Raw genomic sequence first — 22,507 nt, forward strand, 5'->3', positions numbered from 1 at the left:
TGATGGTTAAAAATACCCCCCAAAAGCCTTTCCGGGATAGGAGCAGCACCAAACGCACCCATATGTGTTCCCCTGCATCCCCACCTCCCCAACCCGCGATGGGAACCGTGATAAGAGCCCTTGGCAAGTCCCAAATGGGAATTCAAGCCAACCCCAACCAAAACCTGGTTCTCCAAGGGGCAGCACCTCGGGTGAGGACAGAACCTCAAGCACCCCTGGAGCCGGGGCTCAGGGCGCACGCAGCACCCAGCCTGCATCTGTGGAGCTTGTGGGAGCAGGAAGAGGGCTCAGCCGTGTCCTGGCTCCTGCCCCAGGCTGTGACATCCCTCAGTGCCACCGGCCAGCCGGCAACAAGGCGCTGGGCTTGGGCTGGGGCCAGTGTGGCCATGCCAAGGCTGGCTCGGTGCAGTGCTAGGGTCTGGCACAGCTCAGGGTGTGTGGCCACCAGCTTGGCACCAGCCACCAGCCAGGCCAGCGCTGGGATGGGGGGGTCTGGTCACTGCCCGGGTTTGGCAGAGCCCAGCACCCCGGGGTGCCCCGGGGTTCAGCACAGGGTGCGGGATGCTCTGAGCTGCAGCACAGGGCACACACAGCGCATCCCGTTCCACAGGGCACACAGAGCGCATCCCACTCCACAGGGCACACACAGCACATCCCGTTCCACAGGGCACACACAGCGCATCCCGTTCCACAGGACACACACAGCACATCCCGTTCCACAGGGCACACACAGCACATCCCCGGGGTCCTGCAGCCCCGGAGCCCGCAGTGCGGGACGCACAGTGACCCCCTTCACGTCGCGGGGTGCGGAAGGGAACCCATGGGGTCCGTTCAGCACCGAGCACGCCCCGTGTTGCGCTGCGCCGGCCGCGCAGAGCCGCACTCAGACCCTGCGCACCCTCCGCGCACCGCCCCCTCCCCGCCGCCCGCCCCCCTGCGCGGAGCGCTGCGCGGACAGTGCGCGGCGGCGGAGGCGGCGGTGATGGGCGGCGCAGCGCTGGTGCTGCTGCTGCTGCTGCTGGAGGCGGCTGCGGGGCCTTGCGCGGCGCAGTACGAGGAGTACAGCGTGCGCGGCTTCCCCGCGGAGGCGCTGGAGCCGCTGCAGAGAGCGTACGCGCGGGCGCTGGAGCAGTACGCGGGTGCGCAGTGGGCAGAGAGCGCCCGGGAGCTGGAGGCGAGTCTGCGCCTGCACCGGCTGCTGCGCGACAGCGAAGCGCATTGCCACCGGCGCTGCGCGGAGCCGGGCCCCGCCGAGGAGCCGCTCTCCGATGGGGACCCCGCGGCCTGGGAATGGGAACGGGAGATGCAGCTCTTCGGGCGGCTGCTGCGCCGCGCAGGCTGCCTGCGCGCCTGCAAGCGCGACCTGCCCGTGTTCCAGCTGCGCTACCCGCCCGCGCAGACCCTGCGCGACTTCCAGCGCCGCCTGCCCTACCAGTACCTGCACTACGCGCTCTTCAAGGTGAGCCCGGGGCGCGCAAATGCCGCGCAATGCGGCTGGTGGGATGGAAGGGGGAAGTGTAAGGGGGGGTTCCTGTGCCTCCATCCTGCACTGCCCTGGTCCGTGCCCCCTCTTTTACCCTTCACTTTGCACCTCCCCAGCTCTGCACACTCATCCTGCGCCCCTTGTTGTCCTTGTTGATACCCCCATCCTACACCACCAGCCTGCACCCCCTGAACCCCGTTCCCTTCTATCCTGCACCCTGCTGTCATTCGCTTTCCTGTCCTGCACCCCCACCTGGCATCCCCTCCTTGGCTCCTCCATCCTGCCCCTGTGCCGTAGCACGTCAGCATCATCTGGGATGCATCAGGATGTGAGGGGAGTGCCTGGGACTGGGCCCCTGTGGTTGCATCCCTCCCGCTCCACCTTGTGTCCCCCTGGCCAGGCAGGGTGTTGGGACACCAGGGCTTGGCTGGGGAGCCAAGGAGCCTGAGCTGGCAGGACCAGAGCCACTGTGGTTGCTGCAGGACATGTCTGGAGGCTCCTGCAGGGAGAATCCTTGCCTGGGCTCATGGAGCAGATGTGGAGGGAGGTTTTGGGTGCATCGGCCTGGGTGACCCTGCCCAAGCTCTCTGGTGGGGGCCCCTCCCCTCCCCAGGCACAGTGCTGGGCTGCGGGTGCTGGTTTAGTGCTCAGTGCTGGCAGTGGCAGGGGACAGCCTGGCCTAGATTCTTAATGCCTTTTCCTCTTGCTCTCTTTGGCCCAAACCCATCTCATTGATGGCTCCTTCACCCCCCCCCCCCCATCTCACTCCCTTGAAGTTGCCATCCAAGTGCTCATAAAGCAGCTGGAAGCAGGAGGCTCTCCTGGGATGCTGCGGTGCCCGGGAGGAGCGGATGCACGGATCCAACCCGCACCATTGTGGATGGTCCTGCGGGGTTGACCTGTCCCCATCCTGCCTCTTCCTCCCTCCCAGTCAAACAAGATCGAGAAAGCAGTGTCCGCTGCCCACACCTTCCTGCAGAAGAACCCCAAGCACGAGATGACCCTGAGGTACCTCAACTACTACAGGACAATGCTGGACGTGGATGAATACCTGGTGGACCTGGAGGCTCAGCCCTACGAGGTGAGGAGGGTGATGGGGTTAGGACTGGGTGTCCTGGGGCTGCCAACGTGTGGTCCTGCCAAGCCTTTGGGAGCAGCTTCCTCACCATGAGCCCTGGTCCCTTACCTCCCACAGCCAATATTCGTGCGCTCGGTGAAGCTCTACAACAACGGGGACTTCCGGAGCAGTGCAGCTGACATGGAGCAGGCGCTGGCTCAGTACTACCGGGCCTACGAGGACTGCCTGGCCGGCTGCGAGGGAGCCTACGAGCTGCAGGACTTCAAGGACTTCTACCCCGCTATTGCAGGTGCCTCGCTATGGGGCCGGGGGACAGCGGGCTGGGACCGGGATGGGGGTGATGGGGAGTAGAACCTAAAGCCTTCCCCCCTAAACCCAGACCACTTTGTGAGCGTGCTGCAGTGCAAGGTGGACTGCGAGACCGAGCTCACCCCCAACGTGGGGGGCTACTTCGTGGAGAAGTTTGTGGCCACCATGTACCACTACCTGCAGTTTGCCTACTACAAGTGTGAGTGATGGTGGGATGGGGCAGCCGGGGGTGCTGCGGGTCCCTGGGCAGGGGCTCACCCGCTCTGGGTGCCGCTCCCCCAGTGAACGATGTGCAGGATGCTGTGCGCAGTGTCTCCAGTTACATGCTCTTCGATCCGGGGGACACGGTCATGCAGCAGAACCTGGTCTATTACCGCTTCCACCGCGAGCGCTGGCGCCTGCGGGAGGAGGACTTCGAGCCGCGGCCGGTGAGGACCCCCCCCCCCCCGGCCCCATGTCCCTCCGGTGGGGACAGAGGGGCTGATCCAGGCCTGGCTCCATCCTGTGCCCAGGAAGCCGTGCGCTACCACAACCAGACGGCCACGCAGAAGATGATGCTGGACTTCGCCAGGCAGTACCTGCAGGCTGATGATGAGGTAAATGATGGTGCGGGTGGGTGCTGTGGGTACCCATGGGCAGGCAGGGGGTTCTGACCCCCCAAACCAGCCCTGGAGCCCCAATGCCTCCCCCTGCCCACCCCATGCTGCAGATGGAGGTGGATGGGGATGAGGGGCTGGAGGTGCGGGACCTGCCCTCTGATGGTGAGTTCGAGGGTGAAGGTGACTATGAGGAAGGCTTCTTCGCTGAGTGGTGGCAGGAGCCCAGGACCAAAGGGGACAAAGCTGACCAAGGTTTGTGATGCTGGACAAGGGGCCATGCCATGGGGCAGGGCTGCCTGCTCCCCGGTGCCACCGAGCCCTCCATGTTTGCAGAGACCCTGTCATGAGCCAGGCGAAGGGGCACCGGCCCTGGCAGAGCTGGATGGTGCTGGTGGCCCTGGGACACTGGGCTCCTGACGGGCCCCATGCAGGAACCTGAGCTTGCAGGGAAGGGCTGATCCTGCCCAGAGCCCTGCAGCTGCCTCTGTGACCCAGGCATCCCTGTCCTGAGCGCAGCCCATGCCTGTCAATGGAGCATCGGTACCATTGAACCTTCCTGCCTGCCCACGAGCTCCCCCAGGGCCACCCTTGTCCCCAGGAGCCTGGTGGTGCCCCACAGCACTGGGGTCACTGTGTCCATCAGCTCCTTCCCAAGGACACTGCTCCAGGACTGACCACGTTGTCTCAAGGGGCTGCCCTGCTCCAGGAGCCGTGCACGGAGCTGCCCCATCTCAGGGCCCTTCCAGGGTCCCTTTGGACCCCATGTGCCGGTGATGGGATGGGGATCCCGGTGTGCTGGTGTCCCCATGGTGCCTGGTGAGGCCGCATTGCCCGTGCCTTGTGTGTGCCTTGAGTTCTCTGTAGCCTCAAGCTCCGTTAATTTAATACTTCCCGACCTGCACGGGTGCTTTTTATTCCTAAATATTTACTTTTAATAAAGTCTGGACCAGTCTTTTCATGGCTGCCTCCGCCTGGGGGCTCCCTGGGGCTGGGCTATGCCATGGGCAGGGATGGGGTGGGGGTCTGGATGCCCCCATCAAGTAGGGAGGACCCCATAGCTAGCCTTGTGTGGCTTGGGGGCCATGGGAGCAACCAGCTTCTTGTGGGGCTGGGAGGGTCCTGAGCACATTGGGACCGTGATGGGAACAGGTGAATGGGGCTGGGGGTGCTGCAGGATGGGTGTTTGGGGGGGGAATGAGCATCACCTGCGGCTTGGTTTGGGGTTGCACCACCCGACAGCGGTCACTGGGGGGTGCCTGGTGCTGTGGCTGGGCCGGAGGGTGCAGAGTGGCCCTGCCGCTGTTCCAGGGCCCCGGGGGGGGGGTTGGAGGATGCCCCCCTCCCTCCGGGCTGTTCGGAGCCGCTCCGGGGGCTGCGGGCCCGTGCGTGCCCCGGGCACGGGGCGTCGGGAGCACCGGGGCCCGTTCCTGCTCCCATGGAAGTGTTGGCTGCGAGGACTGAAACCGAGAGGCTGAATCACGGCGTGGGCCCCGGGGCAGGGCAGGGCAGGGAAGGGAATGGAATGGAAGGAAGGGGGTGGAGGGGAGGCTGCAGGAGAGCGCCCTGCCCTGCCCCACAGCTCCCATTTCCCAGGGCTGGGAGCAGGGATGGGGCTGAGCCCCCAGACCCACAGCGCTGGGGGGGGTTCAGCCTCATGCCCCCTGCGCAGGGCAGGGCCGTGCCCGGACGGGTTCGTCACCGATGGGAGCGGAGCTCGGTGGGTGCGCCCGGATGAACGGGACGTGCTCAGGGGGCAAAGGCTCGAGGCTCCCAACCAGCCGGGTGAGGGTGGAGCTGGGCCCTGCTCCACTCGCTCCTGGGCACCGAGGCCCTCGGCTCACGTTGTGGGACACGGGTCCTGGCTCCTGCTCCTGCTGGCTCCGGGTGATGCTGCTCAGAGCCGGGTGTCCTGGGTCCCCTTCCTGCTCCCCCCCTTGCACCACTCGGCCCAGCGCTCCCAGTAGTGCTCTGCGACTGGTGTGACCCAGCAGTGGTTGGAGCTGTGGTCACAGTCACTGTCCCCCGTGGAGTGCAGGGGTGGGATGCAAGGGCACGAGCAGGGGATGGAGGTGGGATGCAGGGGCTGAGGCTGCAGTACTCCATGGGTTAGCACCATGCACTGCGCTTCCTGACTCCCATGACATTGACCGAGGAGGAACATAAATGAATGTTCTGGCTGTCATCTTGGCATCCATGCTGTGTGCTGTGCTAGGCTGTGCCATGCTGTGTGCTGTTCCATGCCATGCCATGCTGTGTGCTGTACTGGGCCATGTCATGCTGTGTGCTGTGCTGTGCCAGGCTGTGCCATGCTGTGTGCTGTTCCATGCCATGTCATGCTGTGTGTTGTGCAGTGCCAGGCTGTGCCATGCTGTGTGCTGTACTGGGCCATGCCATGCTGTGTGCTGTGCCACTTTCCTCCCCATTCTGGCAGGGCTCTCGCTGTGCTCTGGCTCCCCAGCCCCACACACAGTGATGAGCTCCCATTTCCTTGCAGGGGCGGTGGAAGCTCCGTCTCTCACCTCCCTCCAGAGCTGTGATTTCCCAACTGAGTCAGCGCTGGCAGGCAGCTGCAGCACAGAACCGCACAAGGGCTGGTGCTGGGGGTGCAGGATGTGTCCCCAGTCTGGGGGGCCGGAGCCTGGATGATCCCCACATGGGCTGGGCCCTGCCTTGGTGCTGGGCACTCAGGGTGACGAGGCTTCGCCTGGGGCCCGCAGGGAGCCGGGTGAGCCGGGACGCGGCAGCAGCACCCGGCTGGACCAGTCTGTCCAGGGCCGGGTGACGCAGGGCCCTGTCACCAACCCAGCCCTTCCCCAGTGCCCCTGCCCGGCTCCTGCCTCTGGTTCCCTGTGCGGGCTCTGCTCCAGGGCCGGACTCTGCTCCATTGTTAACCCACCGGTGGTGCCACCGTGGCTGCCCCATGGCCGGGGCTGGGGGGGGGGACACCGGAGGGGCCGCAGGGACCCTGAGCCCGGCCCGGCCCCCTCGGAGCCCTCAGGGCGGAGCTGGAGCCTTGCGGGGACCTGGGGGGGGGATCCCCGCACGTGGGGGTCCCCGCGCCCCCCCCTGCACGTGCCTGGCCGCGCCCAGTGACGTCACCCAGGTGATTCCCGCCCCGCTGCCCAATCACCTGCCGCCCCGGCCGCGCCCCCGCCAATAGGGAGCGGATAAACACGTCCGGCGGGGGGCGTGGCCAGGCGGAGCGCGCTGTTGACGGGCGTGCCGGCTGACCAATAGGAACGAGGAAACGCCACGAGGGGCGGGGCTTGGGGCGGGGCTCGGCAGGGCGGGGCGGGGCGGGGCTGGCGCGGCCGCTGTTCGGCTTTTGTTCGGGCCGGAGCGGGGCGGGCGGCAGAGCTCGCGCAGGGGTCGCGCGCGCGCAGGTGAGCGGGGACCGGGACCGGGATCGGGATCGGGATCGGGATCGGGATCGGGGGGGGGGGGGGACACGGGGACGGCAGCGCCGGGAGGACGGGACCCGGCAGCACCGGGGGTGTCCCGGGCCGGGGCTGGGCGGGTTCCGCCGTGCGGGGCCGGAGGAGGAGCCGGTGCCCGGCTCGGGGGTCGGGGCTCGGTCCCGCTGCCCGGGGCAGCTCCGTCCGTCCCGGTTCCCCCCCCCCCGCCGCGAGTTCCGCCGCTCCGGTCCCGGGCGCAGCCTGCGCGGATCCGGTCGGGCGGGTCCCCGGGGCGAGGCCCCGCGGGCGCTGTCCCGGGCCCGGTGGTGACGGCGCTGCCGGGTCCGCCCCGGAGCCCCGCGGTGCCCCAGGGCTCTGGGGGCCGAGGCCGGGTCGGGCCCGCAGGGGGGTCCCGGTGGAGCCCTCCCGGGTGAGCCCCGTCCGGGGCTGGGAGAGGAGCGCGTCCGGTCCTCGCTTCGGCTTCGTGAACCGGGTTGGCAGCGGAAGGGGCAGGGGTGAAGGGCGCTGGGAGCTGCCCGGTGCAGGCTGCGAGCAGCCCGGACGCTGGTGCCGGGAGGGGAGGGTGAGCCCCGGCCGGGAGGCCCCGGTGACCGGTGCTGTCCTGCACGGGTGGGGAGGTGGCGGCTGCCCCCGCTCTCACCGGGCCAGGCCACAGCGTTTCCCCCCCTTAGCACCACGGGCAAGCCCCGAGGCTTCGGTGACCGTTCCCTGCCACCATCCCCGTGTGGAGGGGACCGGGACCCGCTCGGTCCATCCCCGGCAGCCGCCGCACTTCCTGCTCCAGCCCACATCGTCCTGGCCTCGGTGCTGCTGCCGGTGCCAGCCCCGGTGCTCGGTGCTCTCGGTGCCTGCTGCCGTGGGGCTGACGGGGGCAAAGCGTCTCCTCCCCCCGGCGGGGCTGGAGCGGTGCCGGGGCCGTCCCCGCAGCCGGGGCGGGCGCTGCGCCCGCGGCTCCGCTCCTGGCCCCACACTTGGGTCCGGCCCAGCCGGTAACGGGGCCGGGGAGGCTTTAGGGTCCCTTTTAATGTCCTTGGGGGTGTTGTGTCAATGTCACCTGCACGGTGCGCTGGGCACCCCGTGGAACTGGCTCTGCACATATGAAGCCTGTAACCGCTCATTGCTGTGGAGGCTTTCCATAAAGTCTCATGGAAGCCCCATTTCACTGCTAATTTGGCTCAAAGTTGGCTGTCGGGGTAGGAACGGACAAGACTGCAGGCACCAGTGGCCGAGGGGTGGTTTCCCCCCCTCAGGGGTCGGCTCCTGGGGGAGATGTGGGTCCCCCCCACTAATGGGGTGCTATGGGAAGGTGGGGCGGTCACGGCAGGGCCCTGGCTTCCAGACAATGGCGTTCTCAGCCTATTGTCTGGGCGAGGTGGAGCGTCCTTGTCGGCTCCAGGAAGCGCCTGCATCCCGGTGGGGCCGAGCCCGGCTGCTGGGGGGGTTCTGGCCGGGCTGGGCATTGAGTGACCCATGCACCGTGCCCGGTGCTCGCCCATGGTGCCACTGCCATGGCTTGGCTGCAGCCTTGGGGGATCATCCCTCTGGTCCCGGTGCTGTGGTTAAGTGTCATACTTGCTGCTGCCCTAATCCCATTAACTGTCCCCTTTGTTTCCCCATTGGAATCCTTAAATCAGCTCTATGGGGCAGGCGGGTGCAGCTGCGCGGCTCTCGGCTGGGGCTGTTCCCGGGATGCTGGTTTCCCTTCGAGGCTGTGGTTTGGTGTGGGAGCGCTCCATGGGATCTGGCTTTCTCCATTGCGCTTCCAGCTCTCCAGGGGTGCGGATGGGGGAGCCCCCCGGGAGCGGAGCTGCCCTGGGCCCATCCACAAGCCGGGAGGTGCTTTGCAGAGAACTTGCAAGGCTTTAATTGCAGCATCTGTACCCAGGCTGCTGCTGTCTCCGAGGTTTAAATGAGACTGGCTTCTAATTAACACAACTTAAAAGGACATTTAATGTCTATTAAAACAGCTCAGGCTGCTTTAGACTTGAGCTTTTGCCTTCATTTCTGGTGGTGGTTTCTCATCTAGACTGGGGGTGTGGGGCTTGGGAGGTGCCTCTCAGTCCCATGTAACTGTGGGGTGTCCCTGGTGGGTCTGTGTGGATGGCAGCAGCTCGGGAGGACACCAGGGCTGTGCTGATGCCTCCAATCAGTGCAATGGGAGGGTTGATTTTACCCGTTTCCTATGGATGCTGTTTGAAGCAGTGGAGGCCTGCAGGGCTGTGGAGGCAGAGGTGTTCCCTCTCCAAAGAACCCTTTAAACTTGACCTAAGCAATGCTTAAACTGGGCTGGGTCTGGCGCTGTGCAGGTGCCTCAATGGGCAGAGCTCCTCAACCTGGCATCTCAATGGGAGATGAAGCTGTTTCTATAAGGACAGGTTACCCTTCCCAAGCTGCCAGCCCCGGGGGGCTCTGCTGCTCCCAGACCCCAGGACATCACCACACACCGCGGCCGCTCAGCTCCCAAACCCCTTTGCTAACAGGGTGGGAATGCATCAGCATGTGGGAGAGCCCTTTGGTGCTGCCCCAGCGCTGTTGTAATGGCTGTGACGCGCGGGCAGAGCCCCGGTGACAAACCCTTAACCTGCTCTGACAGGCCGGGTGCTGACGGCTGCTGCTGATAATTCCTTGTGAAGCCTCTGAACTTTACAGCTGGAATGCAATTGGATGGAGAAGGGAAGCTCCGGGTCCCTGCCACCGCCTGGGCTCCTCCGGGGCCGGGGTGGCAAACCCCAGTGGTTCTGGATGCTGTGATTGGAGCTGGGAACAGGCTGGGAGGCTCAAAGCCTAAATTTAAAGCCTGCAATTATCATGTTCTTAAAGGACGATTTGTTCTTTGTGCTCTTTAAAGCAAAATAATGGGGTTTATGTGTTTTGCTTTTAATGCAGATGGAGCTATTGTGGGTAATTGCCATGGACAAGTGGCAGTGTTTCTAATAAGATCAGCAAGCTTGAACTGAGGAGGGATGTGTCTGTGTGGGTCTTCCCGATGCCTCTGCAGATGGTAGTGTTGGACGTGGGGAGGGAAGATGTGGGGCTGCCAGAGACCCTGCCATGGGTCTTCAGCCCATCCATGCCCATGGGAAAACCATCCTTGGGCCAGGATCCCTGGTGTGGGGCTGGCTCCATGGAGCAGAGGCAGCACAAGAGAAGGGGCCCTGATCCCACATCAAGGCTGCTGGGTCCATGCTAGCGGTCAGAAGTGCATGTGGGGCCGGGAGGTGATGCTGGGCTGCAGTGGGGCAGGGTGTGAGGAGCAGGCACAGGCTGTGGTGCAGCTCCCGCACAGGTCGGTGGCTGTGGTGCCTGGTGCTGTGCACGCTCTGCAATGGGTGATAACTCCTCATGGTGTGAAGTGCCAGAACGCCCCAGCCTGGGCTCGGTGTGTGCCGGGGCTGTTGGGAGTGGTTGATGTGGGTGCAGGGAACAGGCTCTGCTGTGATGGAGAACATGAGCAGAGCGGGTCCTGCTGGGGATGCTGCCAGGGCTGGTGTCACCATGCTCAGGGGCTGTGGTACCCCCAGGTAGTGGGAGCAGGAGCTCTGCTCAAGCTTAACCTCCTCAGGAGCACCTGGAGAATAACCAGGGGTTACAGCACAGGTCTATAGAGCAGCTTCCACCCGTCCTGTCCTCAGGGACCCGGTGCTGTCAGAGCTGGTGGGGTGGCCGAGCTGCTGGTACCTCTGTCAGCCAACAAAGGCCACCAGCTCCTTTGTGTGCAGGTCCAGGGCAGCCTCGTGCCACTGCAGTCAGCTCTGTCTCCAACAAGAGGCCGATCTCCTGTTGCCCTCTCCTCCTCATTAAACTTCAAACTGCTCTTGTTCCCCCTTTGAATTCCACTTATCTTCACTGTAAAGCCATTGAAAGGGCTTGTGGTAACCGGGCTCTGACTCTAACGCTTCCCATTGATGCTCCTGAAAAGCTCCTTTCTCTGCCTCCTCCTGCTGCGTGTTCCTCTTCAAAGTCATCGCAGCTTTTGTGTGGTGCTGGGTCTGCTGCAGGAGCTTCCTTAGCGCTGGGGTGATGGTGATGAGGGACCTTGTCCCTTGGAGGGCTCCAGTGTCGATGTGGCTCTGTCCGAGCAGGGGCCGCTGCTCCAGGAGGGTGTTGGGGACCCGAGATCACTTGTGTTGTAGCCTGAGTGCTTCTAAAATAGACTCTGTTCTCACACTGCATTTGTTGAGTTGCTGTCACTGCCTCTTCCCTCTCCGTAAGAGCTGATGTGACTCCAGTTGCAGGCACAGCCTCTTTGGGGGTCACTCCAGCTCCGCTGCTCCATGGGAAGAAGGAGCACAAGGATGCTCTGGGCTGGGCAGCCCAGTGTGATCTCACACCCCCCCCAACCTGCTCTGTACCCCCCATCTGCTCACCTTGGGGGGCTGCTGCTCCCCACGAGGTCCTTGGGCAATGGCTCTTCCTGCACCAAGCAGTGCTTGTGGCCTCCCTGCTCAGCCTGGAGCTGCCGTTCCCAGATCCTTCCTCCGCAGGCGGTGTCGGGAGGGACGATGCTGCTGGATGCTCATCAAATGGCTCTGGTGCCGTGGGAGCTTCCTCTGCCTTCCCTGGCATTCCTGGCTGCGGGAAGTGGTGGGAGAGGCAATAACCTTCCCCTGGCTCTCTGCTGCACGGGGGTGGCTGAAGCTGCTTTATTGGCTCGGCCCAGTCCCCATCGTGGTGCTGGAGGTCTGTCCTCCCCCAGACCTGCTCTTTGGGGTGCCCCATATCTGCCTTGCTGGTTCCTGGGGGGTTCTCACTGGCCTGGGTGGTGTCGCTCTGCTCTTGCTGTGCTCCATAACATCCATTAACATCCTGTCGATGAGGGAGGGAAGAGCAGCACTTGTCCTACCTCATGGCTGACCCCTCTAGGGCAAGTGTTCTTCTCTGTACCCCAAACACCCCCTGCTGCCCTCCCCTTTGCTGTCTGTGGGTCCCTGCCCCACTGTATCCATTCACCACCAAAAGCATCACAGGTGAGCACCAGCACAGCCGGCATTCTGTGATCCCTCGGAGGAGGAGGAGGGAGGACATCTGAGGACAGAGCCCTGCTATAGAGCATGGGTATGAAGCTTACACTGGGTGTCTGGCCCTCACTGAGTGATGAGCAGAGGATGCTCAGTGAAAACCTCACTGCTTGCTGCTGGAGCATCCAATGTCTGCTCCCCTGGCCCCATCACCTCGGGTGCCACTGGCCTTGCTGGTGCTGCAGGAGAAAGATGGGTGCTGCATTTAACGGGGTGCCCATGGTCCCTCCTGGGGAGGGATTGTGCCTGTGCTGTGCAGCACCCACCCTATGTCCCCTCTGCATCTGCTGCAGGGCACCAATGCCTCTAACCCGGTGCTCATTAGCTTGGACCCACTCTCCTTGTCTGGAGCCCATCACCTGAGCTCGTGTCTGGGCTCGGAGAAGCTTTTGATGTCCCCGCGGTGCAGACGGGGGATGGCTCATGCATAATGCAGGGAGCTGCAAGGAGCCGGTGTCTGAGCTGGGCTCACGGAGCCGGTGCCTGAGCTGGGCTCACGGAGCCGGTGTCTGAGCTGGGCTCACGGAGCCGGTGTCTGAGCTGGGCTCACAGAGCCGGTGTCTGAGCTGGGCTCACGGAGCCGGTGCCTGAGCTGGGCTCACGGAGCCGGTGTCTGAGCTGGGCTCACGGAGCCGGTGCCTGAGCTGGGCTCACAGAGCCGGTGTCTGAGCTGGGCTCACGCTAAGAGCCTGTCAAATGCCTGTGCTGTGGAGCAGATGCCAGCAGCCACCCGTGGTACAGGCACAGCCTCCCCCCTCCAGCGCTGGCTCCCTGCTGCCGGGGGTCCCTGCTCTGGCTCTGGGGGTGCTTGGGGTCCTGATACCCCCTGTGTGCTGCAGGAGCTGCCCTGCCCTTGGTTCTGCTCTCCCCTTGCCCAGCCTCTTCAGGGCAGCGTGGCTGGGATATGGGATGGCAGCAGCACCAAGGCCACCAGTGCACTCCCCTGCCCGCTGGGCTTCCTTGGGCAGGGCTTGTCATTGCTTTCCTTTGGCTTCCCCATAGTTCGGAGGCTCTGCCTCCATGGCCAGGGCATTCCAATGGGAGGATTTGCTCTCCCAACTGCCGAGGCAGCAGCTCTGGGATACACACAGGGTGTGTGGTGCTGGGGCACTCCCAGCTTGGCACTGGGGCTCTCCTGGCCAAGCCCTGCTCTGGCACAGGGTGGGGAATGGACACGGGCGTCATGCACTGAATGGGAACCCCGGCTCCTGCCCACACCCTGCGTGGGAATGATCTGCCCTGGCTGGCCTCCATTAGCGGGTCCAGCTCCTGCTGCCTTGCAAGCATGCATAATGCAGAGCACATTAAAGCCACAGCAGTTCTTAGGCTGTGATTGCTGCTTGACAGCTCAGAATCACTGAACTGGCAGGAGCAGGGCCCAGCAGCAGTGCTGGGGAGGTGGCTGGGATGCCCATGGTGGGATGCGGGATGCTCACAGGGTGGGATGCAGGGTTGGATACAGAATACAGCAGTGGGATGCAGGGTGCTCGCATGGTGGGATACAGGATGCTCGGATGGTGGGATGCAGGATGCTCATGCAGTGGGATGCAGGATGCTCGCAGGGTGGGATACAGGATGCTCGGATGGTGGGATGCAGGATGCTCATGCAGTGGGATGCAGGATGCTCGCAGGGTGGGATGCAGGATGCTCACACAGTGGGATGCAGGGTGCTCGCAGGGTGGGATGCAGGATGCTCACGCAGTGGGATGCAGGATGCTCACGCAGTGGGATGCAGGGTGCTCGCAGGGTGGGATGCAGGATGCTCGCAGGGTGGGATGCAGGATGCTCGGATGGTGGGGTGCAGGATGCTCACACAGTGGGATGCAGGATGCTCACGCAGTGGGATGCAGGATGCTCGCAGGGTGGGATGCAGGGTGCTCATGCAGTGGGATGCAGGGTGTGCTCCTGGGGGGATGCTCTCCCGGTGGATGTGTGATGTGGCTGCAGTGTTTGTGCCAGGCTGGGGTTTTCCCCGTGAGCTCGGCCGCTCCTTGGGAACAGCCGGCAGCGCTGGGACGAGCTGCGCCAAGCCCGTGCTCGCCGTGCCCTGCCGTGCCCCACCGCACGCCCCACGCACGCCGCGTCCCCGGCCACCACCCGACGCCCTGACTCAGCTGCCGGTGCTGGGGTCTGCTGGGGGGGCTCAGCCCCTTCCCCTTCCAGCCCCAGGCAGGGTGCGAGGGCCCGAGGCTGCCGCACCGGCCCGGCCGGTCCCCGGGCTCTGGAGCGCATCCAGGGCCGTGTGGCTGCCCCGGTCCAGGTTGCTGCATGAATCAGAGCTGGTGGAGGTGGTAATTACGCCTGTTGGAAGCGCGGCGGGTGCAGCTGCTCCCTTCAAGCTTATCTCGCTCTGAAACTCTGAGTCATCCCCACCCTTGCGCCGCCGGAGGAAGGGGCAGGAATCCCAGTGTGGGGCTGGATGGTGCTGTCTGTGTCCCGTCCCCCCCCATCCCTCCCCTCCTGGCCGTGCCGGGGGCTGGATGTGGGGCTGGTGACTCACAGCCCTGCAGCATCCGCCTGCCTGAGCTCAGGGGATCAACCGGGAGCCATCCTTAGGAAAGAGAAGGGAAACGCAGCCCTGCTCGAAAGCAGCCTGGTCCCGAGCTTGGGATGTGCTGGGCTGCCCTGTCCTGACACACAGTGAGGTGCTCAGCACAGCATGGGGCAGCACCATGCATGCTCATGATGCTGAGCACCCCCAGGAGAGCTTGGCCTGGGTGGTTTTAGGTGATTTGGGAGCATCCCAGAGGGCTCCTACGAAGGTTTTGCTTCCTTCTCGGATCTGCAGCCCCTGGCTCTGAATCCGCTGTGTCCCAGTGGAGGGGCTGGGGCCGGGTCCTGCCTGCGGGTCCCTGTGCTTGCACCTTCCCCACCGAGGCGGTGCTGACGCTGAGCCAGGCGGTTCGTGTCTCAACACGAGCAGCAAAGTGCTGAGCTGTGGGTTCGTCATCCCCAGCTGCTTTCATCCGGCGCCGGCAGATCGGCATCGGCCGGGGGCTGCCGCAGGACTCACTCCTCCCTCCCTGCCCCCAGAGCAGCCATGGAGGTGATGAACATGATGGAGCAGCCCATCAAGGTGACGGAGTGGCAGCAAACCTACACCTATGACTCCGGCATCCACTCCGGAGTCAACACCCAGGTGCCCTCGGTCAGCAGCAAGTGCCTGGGGGACGATGAGGAGCTCTATGGGAAGCAGTACACCATCAAGAAGACAACCACCACCAGCTACTGCCAGGGAGGGAGCCAGAGCCAGAGCCAAGCACAAGGTATGGGCTGCGGGACCGGGCACGCCTGCAGCCTTGGCTGCTCAGCTCCTGCCTGCGCCTCCCCCGGGCTCATTCTGGGCACTGCTCCACACCGGGAGCTGCTGCCTCCAGTCTGCTGCCTCCTGTGCCCGGTGCTGAGGCTGTGGGTGGCTCACAGCCAGCCCCTGGTGCTGAGCTCCATGCACACATCCGGCTTGGATCGAGGTGCCAACAGCTGATCCCGGCCCACGGATCAGTGTCTGCTTGGAGCTGCCAGCCTGTGCTCCAGCTCTGCCTGCTTGGCCTGTCTGCTGCTGCCAGGGCAAAGCAGGCGCAGACACAGCCCCCGGAGCTAAAGGAGATGCTTCCCACAGCTTTATCCCATAAAAGAGGGCTCTGTTCACCTCCATGCACCCCTATGGGGATGGACCATGGGAGGTTGGGTCACCGGCTCCCCTGGGGACCAAGTGGTACCCATGCCACAGTGATGGGGACTCTGCTGCAGCATCAGTGCCGCACGGGTCACTGTTCTCGCAGTGTGACTGGGAAGGTCTTTGTGTCCTCCTCATCCCTGGTGCCAGGTTGTCCAAGTTGTAAATATCCTTAATTCTCCTAATGAATGGGCCTTGTGGGCTGAGTGTCTCCTGGTGCTGCCTCATTGAGCGTTGTTGCCTCCATGCTGCCATATCTGTGCACCCTTTAAGGCACCAGCTCCGTGCGGTGATGCTGAGCTAAGCTCATGCTCAGCGCATCGAGATGGGGAATCAGTGGTGGCAGAGCCTGGCTCTGACCCTGCTCCTCCTTGTCCCACAGCAGACATGGAGGCTCAGCTGGCCATGACCCGGGCACAGCGTGTCCGTGCTGCCATGTACCCGGAGACGGTGGAGGACCGCTCTCTGCTGCTGACCACGCAGCTGGAGGGGCAGCAGACCAACGTGCAGCGCCTGGCCGAGCCCTCGCAGATGCTGAAATCAGCCATCGTGCACCTCATCAACTACCAGGACGATGCTGAGCTGGCCACACGCGCCATCCCCGAGCTCACCAAGCTGCTCAACGATGAGGACCCGGTAAGGACACTGCTTGGCTGGTGCTGCTCTCCCAGCACGGATGAGCTCCCGTCCTCATGGGGCTCTGCGGTTGCCTCCAGCCTGCAGAAGGATGGAGCTGGGCTCTGTCCACCCACATCCCCTCCCAGCCCATCCTTGCTGCTGGATGCAGCTCTCCTGCCCTGGCCTTGCACAGACACCGGCTCTTGGTGCTGCAGCCATCCCTGCAGCACTGGTGCTGCGTGGACCCTCCATGTGCTGCATACCACAGCGTGGCTCTGGAGCACTGGTTAAACCAGCAATGTTCATGGGTGCTGGTGCCGCTGCTCCAGCACCACGATGCCCACAGATCCCCATGTCCCTGCGGTGATGGCAGCAGCAGGACCCCACCAGCAGCTTCTCTCCCGCAGGTGGTTGTCAGCAAAGCAGCCATGATCGTGAACCAGCTCTCCAAGAAGGAAGCTTCACGCCGTGCCCTGATGCAGTCACCACAGATCGTGGCGGCCGTGGTGCGCACCATGCAGAGCACCAGTGACCTGGATACGGCGCGCTGCACCACCAGCATCCTGCACAACCTCTCGCACCACCGCGAGGGGCTGCTCTCCATCTTCAAGTCTGGAGGCATCCCAGCCCTCGTCAGGATGCTGAGGTAGGAGCCTGGTCGGGAGCACCAGAGGTCCCCCCTGGGCTGGGGGTACAGGAGGGGAGGGCTCCTGCTGCCCTGCACCAGAACCAAGGGAATGGGAGACCTGGAGCCTTGCAGCCTATGGGAGCTCCGGGGGTTACTGCATTTGGAGCCTGTGTGGGGGCAGGAGGAGGGGAGCACCCCCCCCATTGCATTGTCCATAGGGATGGGGCTCAGTTGGATGTGTCCCTGCCCGTGGCTCGGGCGCTGCTGCAGGGCGCTGGGTGGGAGCCGGGGCTGTGCTGAGCTGACGTGGCTCCGGGCCGGTGCCTGCAGCTCGCCGGTCGAGTCGGTCCTCTTCTATGCCATCACCACCCTGCACAACCTGCTGCTGTACCAGGAAGGGGCCAAGATGGCCGTGCGCCTGGCTGACGGCCTGCAGAAGATGGTCCCTCTGCTCAACAAGAACAACCCCAAGTTCTTGGCCATCACCACCGACTGCCTTCAGCTCCTCGCCTACGGCAACCAGGAGAGCAAGGTGGGCAATGGGGTCCTGCAGAAGGGAGGGAGGGAGGAGTGGGGTCATTGCCCATCCTTGCTCCCTGCAGGCTGGTGTCCTGCTGTGTGGGGCAGAGACCCCCGGGGTGATGGCAACGCATGTCCCGCACACCCTGCCCATGGTGCTTGTCTTGCAGCTGATCATTCTGGCCAACGGAGGCCCCCAGGCCCTGGTGCAGATCATGCGCAGCTACAACTACGAGAAGCTGCTCTGGACCACGAGCCGGGTGCTGAAGGTGCTCTCAGTGTGTCCCAGCAACAAACCCGCTATCGTTGAGGCTGGTACGTGGGGCTGCTGCTGTGGGGCAGGAGGAGGGCAGTGGTGATGCTCTGAACGGCTGCTGGGGCTCTCCCCTGGTGTGTGCGAGCAGGATCTGGCCTGGCTGCCTGGGCTGCATTAGCCTCTGCTAAGCCAGGAGGCTGCATCACACATTAGGGGCATCACTCCTGGGCTGCTCTCACCATACAAACCCATTGCCTCCCCCTGTCCTTCGGGTGCTCACGGTGGGCTCTCCTCCCCGGCAGGCGGCATGCAGGCCCTGGGCAAGCACCTCACCAGCTCCAGCCCCAGGCTGGTCCAGAACTGCCTCTGGACCCTGCGGAACCTGTCTGATGTGGCCACCAAGCAGGTGAGTGTTCAGGACCCTGCCTTGTGTTCCAGCACCAGCCTGGGGCTGCTGCTGCCACAGCCACCCCAGTTACTCACACACATGTGGGGGCATCACCAGGGCTGGTGCTGGCTCTGCCTTGGACCCCAGCCCCCCGAGGAGCTGCTGTCGAGGCTGTGCCCATGGGGTGAGGGTGACCCTGAGCCCTGCACTGGGGCTGCTCTCAGCCCATTGCTGCCTCCTGATGCGATCCCCAGCTGCTGGGGCTCCTCCGTGCAGATTAGAGCCTGATGCAGCCTGGAAACTATTTGTGCTGGCACAGAACCATCCCTGCTCTGCTGCGGGGGGGGGTGGATGGGATGTGGTGCCTTTAACTCCTTCCTGCCCCTGCCTGCGGGCGGCTGGGATCCGGTCCCATGGGGTGCATTGTTCACAGTTCCCAGCAGGGAAATGCTGCTGGAGACATTGAATTCCCAACTGGAGCCGGGAGTGTGGCCGCTCCTGTGCCAGCACCGGGAGCAGCTCGGGGGACCAGGCACTGGGAACGCTGCATCTCCTCCATCACTGGTCCATGGGGCACTGCCTGGATATGATAGAGGCTGCTCCAACCTCCCATCCCTGCTCCCACAGGAGGGCCTGGACGGTGTCCTCAAGATCCTGGTGAACCAGCTGAGCTCCGACGACGTGAACGTGCTGACCTGTGCCACCGGCACCCTGTCCAACCTGACCTGCAACAACAGCAAGAACAAGACCCTGGTGACGCAGTCCAACGGGGTGGAAGCTCTGATCCACACCATCCTGCGGGCTGGTGACAAGGAGGACATCACGGAGCCGGCCGTGTGTGCCCTGCGGCACCTCACCAGCCGGCACCCCGAGGCCGAGATGGCACAGAACTCGGTGCGCCTCAACTACGGCATCCCTGCCATCGTCAAGCTCCTCAACCAGCCCAACCAGTGGCCACTGGTCAAGGTGAGGGGCTCGAGCTGCCCACCGGCTGCCGGTCCGTGGTGGGGTGGGTGCTGAGGGGTCTGTGGCTGGTGCTGTGCAGGGAGCGGAGGTGGGTGTGTGCTGCACCATGAGCCACATCCCTGATGGCAGCTGATGGAGGAAATGGCTCCTGCTGGGCTGGATCAATACTCACCCGGTGGGAGGAAGCTGGAGTCAGCCTGTGCCATGGAGGAGGATGGGGTGGGATGAGCAGGGAGGGGGCTCTGTGCTGGTGGGTTCCCATGGGGAGCACACTCTGCCCTGATCCATGGTTCAGATCCATCTCTCCCCCCCCTTCTCCTCCAGGCTACCATAGGCCTGATCCGCAACCTGGCCCTGTGCCCGGCCAACCATGCCCCACTGCAGGAAGCTGCCGTCATCCCGCGTCTGGTGCAGCTCCTGGTCAAGGCTCACCAGGATGCCCAGCGGCACGTGGCTGCCGGCACACAGCAGCCCTACACGGTGAGACCCCTGTGCCCCCCCAACCAACCCATCCCGGGGGGTCCATGCCCCAGGGCCCTGGCTGAGCACATGTCCCCTGCAGGATGGAGTGAAGATGGAGGAGATCGTGGAGGGATGCACGGGGGCTCTGCACATCCTGGCCCGGGACCCCATGAACCGCATGGAGATCTTCCGCCTCAACACCATCCCTCTGTTCGTGCAGGTCAGGGGCTGGGGGGGACAGGGCTGTGCTCTTGTCACCTCCCACCCACCCTGACCCTGTGTCAGTGCTGCCAGTGCCAGAGCCCATCAGGAGCCTGAGCTCCCCCCTGCCTGCTCTGCCTCACATCCCATTCATCCATCCCAACAGCTCCTCTACTCGCCGGTGGAGAACATCCAGCGCGTGGCAGCCGGGGTGCTGTGTGAGCTGGCACAGGACAAGGAGGCAGCAGATGCCATCGATGCTGAGGGGGCCTCAGCTCCCCTCATGGAGCTGCTGCACTCCAGGAACGAGGGCACAGGTGAGTGCCGGGGGCTCTCTGCTGCCGGGTGCTGAGGGTGCTGAGCGGGTGCTGAGGCTCCTGCTCTCCCCCTGCAGCCACCTATGCTGCCGCTGTGCTCTTCCGCATCTCCGAGGACAAGAACCCCGACTACAGGAAGCGTGTGTCTGTGGAGCTCACCAACTCCCTGTTCAAGCATGACCCGGCAGCCTGGGAGGCAGTGAGCATCCCTGAGCCCTTGGGATGAACCAGTCCCGGCTCCAGCAGCCAAACTGGGATGGGAGTGACTGGAAAAGGGGGGGGGGGGTGTGGATGGGCTGCATCCTGAGCTCTGCAGCAGCCCTGGGTGCTCTCTGGGATGGGGCTGAGCATTGCGCACACATGAACACGGATCCCCCTTCACTTGTGTCCCCTTCTCTTGTAGGCTCAGAGCATGATCCCCATCAACGAGCCCTACTCAGATGGTGAGTGTGGGCCTGGCTCTTCCTGTGGGGCCCCCCATAGCTGTGCTCTGCTGGGGCATTTGCCTCCTCTCACCAAACCAGGCTGGTTCTAAACCCTTTCTTGGGTGGCTGCGGGTACAGCACCAGCCTGGCCTGCTGGGGATGCTCAGCAGGATGCTGGCCCCGGCGCCTGGAGCGGTCGGAGGCACTTGTGCCCATTGTGGATGCTGCAGGCAGGGGAACCAGGAGGGGTCTGGGCTCTGGAGAAGCCCCTCACTGATGGGAGCTGAGGTTGCCACATCCCTTCCCGCAGACCTGGACCCCGGCTATCGCCCCATGTACTCGGGTGACATCCCCCTGGACACCATCGACATGCACATGGACATGGATGGGGACTACCCCATGGACGCCTACAGCGACGGTGTCCGAGCGCCCTTTGCTGACCACATGCTGGCCTAACACCCCCCGCAGCCCCGCACCAGGTACCGCTGCCGTGTGCATGGCAGGGCCGTGGGGTCCCCGGTGCCAACGGGGTCGGTATCCCCATTGTCCCACAGGCCTTGGTGTCCACAGGTTCCCCTCCCAGCTCAGTAACAGGAGCTCTCCCTGCCCCATGCAGGTGTTTTCTCCGTACAGAAGAGGGTGGCCCCAGGCTGAGCATCTGCAAGAAGGACTTGGGAGACAGAAGTGCCTGAGAAGACAAAACTTTTCCATTCCCACCAATTCCATTGGTTTTCGATGTCTTTTCCTGGCCGTGGGGCTGTGGAGAAGGTCCTGTCCCCCTTGGACTTCTTCATGCCCCTACTGCCGCATCCAGCATCCCAGATACTGTTTCTGAAGCTTTAAGACCCCCAGGCCCTGCCCCTTCCGTTGCCACAAGTCTTTTTCTATGAATAGAGATTTCTTTTGTATTTTAATATGGTGCCAATGGCTTTTGCCACCTTTAGGTTTGTGCTTGTTCCCCGTTGTTGGTGTTCGAGGGATGGAATCCAACATGGGAAAACCCTTTGCTCTCCGCGAACCCACACTCAAATCAGGCCAACCCAGTTTGCTGGAAGCAAAGCGTGCCCTGTCCCAGGACCTTCCTTGTGGCCATCGGGATGTCTCTTTCCCATCAGCCGTTGGGGAGCTGACTCTGTACCTGCCTATCCCCCCCCCAGTACCCCTATAGGAGTGATCCCGCATTAGGAACCGTGTCCTTGTTACTGATCTCTGTTGCACATTTTAACCCGTTTCCATTCTTTTTGGTGAGTGGTGTGTTCCTGTCCCCCCCTCCCTTCTCTAACACATGCTCTACAGAGGCTCTAGATGGTGGTTTAACGCTTCCACTGGAAGGGGATGGACGGTTACAGGATCGTGGTGCAGGAATGGAAGAGTTTATTATTTCTGTAAGTTGTTTTTGTATAGACCAAAGCAAAGAATAAAATAACCCCCCAGCCCCGCGGTGCCCTGAGCCTCTTCTTTTGTCCCCAGACCCCATTGGGGTGGCCGGGTTGTGGGTGCCCAGCACCCTCCTCGTGTGAGCCCATTCCATCCTTTGCACCCGCTTTGCCTGGCCCAGGGCTCAGGTGGTGGCTGAGGGTGATGCTCAGCAAGGCACAGGTCACCTCTTGCAGCCCCATGCCCATCACCAGGCACCTCTGCTCCGTCAGGATGAACCCTCCCTGTCATTAAGACACATGATCATGAGGCAGCATCAGCAGCATCTCCTCCTTACTGAGGTGCTGGTCAGGATTGAGCTGTGCTGAGCGATGGAGCGGAGCCGGATGGAGCCGTAGGAGAGGGCAGGTGAATGGTGGCATCGGCTCCATCACCCCGGGCTGCCTCCTGCGAGCACGGCAGCAGATGGCAGAGCCCTCTTGGCTCAGCCGTGCCCAGGAGCACAATGGGAAGCGTTGCCTGTGCCAGGAGGGATGTGGCTGGAGGTGGATGCGGCACAAGGCACAGCAGGACAGGAGGGTTGTGCTTTGCCGTGCTCAGTCCCAGCAGCAGGGACGCAGCAGGAGCCGCTCTGGGAAGCGGGACCGGCTCCATCCCTGTCCCGTGGCTCCGGGATCATCCTGTGCTGAGCGGCTGCGCTTCCTGCCCTGGCCCTGCCGCAGGGATGAGGAGCACGGCAGCTGCTTCCCGAGCAGAGCTTCCGGAGGGCAG

The 22,507-nt window shown here is 63.7% G+C and overlaps 2 protein-coding genes across 3 annotated transcripts; both read left to right on the forward strand.

Annotated features, from left to right (window-relative positions):
- The first annotated feature begins 961 nt into the window (after window positions 1–961).
- On the forward strand, window positions 962–4,427 carry P3H4 (prolyl 3-hydroxylase family member 4 (inactive)). Its single transcript, XM_005139762.3, has 8 exons — window positions 962–1,459; window positions 2,415–2,564; window positions 2,679–2,850; window positions 2,941–3,069; window positions 3,153–3,298; window positions 3,383–3,466; window positions 3,580–3,721; window positions 3,803–4,427. Exons 1-8 carry the CDS (start codon window positions 983–985, stop codon window positions 3,814–3,816), a joined length of 1,314 nt encoding a protein of 437 aa, XP_005139819.3. The 5' UTR covers window positions 962–982; the 3' UTR covers window positions 3,817–4,427.
- A 2,350-nt stretch (window positions 4,428–6,777) lies between these two features.
- On the forward strand, window positions 6,778–21,797 carry JUP (junction plakoglobin). 2 transcript variants are annotated; one of them, XM_034070023.1, is made up of 15 exons: window positions 6,778–6,852; window positions 14,937–15,169; window positions 15,962–16,215; window positions 16,605–16,843; window positions 17,156–17,357; window positions 17,515–17,659; window positions 17,903–18,006; window positions 18,616–18,954; window positions 19,279–19,434; window positions 19,517–19,636; window positions 19,784–19,934; window positions 20,012–20,133; window positions 20,338–20,377; window positions 20,670–20,838; window positions 20,976–21,797. In XM_034070023.1, exons 2-14 carry the CDS (start codon window positions 14,944–14,946, stop codon window positions 20,813–20,815), a joined length of 2,244 nt encoding a protein of 747 aa, XP_033925914.1. In that variant the 5' UTR covers window positions 6,778–6,852; window positions 14,937–14,943; the 3' UTR covers window positions 20,816–20,838; window positions 20,976–21,797. The 2 variants fall into 2 exon arrangements, with proteins under 2 accessions (XP_033925914.1, XP_033925915.1); XM_034070024.1 differs by having other exon boundaries at window positions 15,965–16,215.
- Window positions 21,798–22,507: the final 710 nt, after the last annotated feature.

The sequence above is a fragment of the Melopsittacus undulatus genome, chromosome 17 (genome assembly GCF_012275295.1).
Source record: "Melopsittacus undulatus isolate bMelUnd1 chromosome 17, bMelUnd1.mat.Z, whole genome shotgun sequence".
In the NCBI taxonomy this organism is placed as follows: domain Eukaryota; kingdom Metazoa; phylum Chordata; class Aves; order Psittaciformes; family Psittaculidae; genus Melopsittacus; species Melopsittacus undulatus.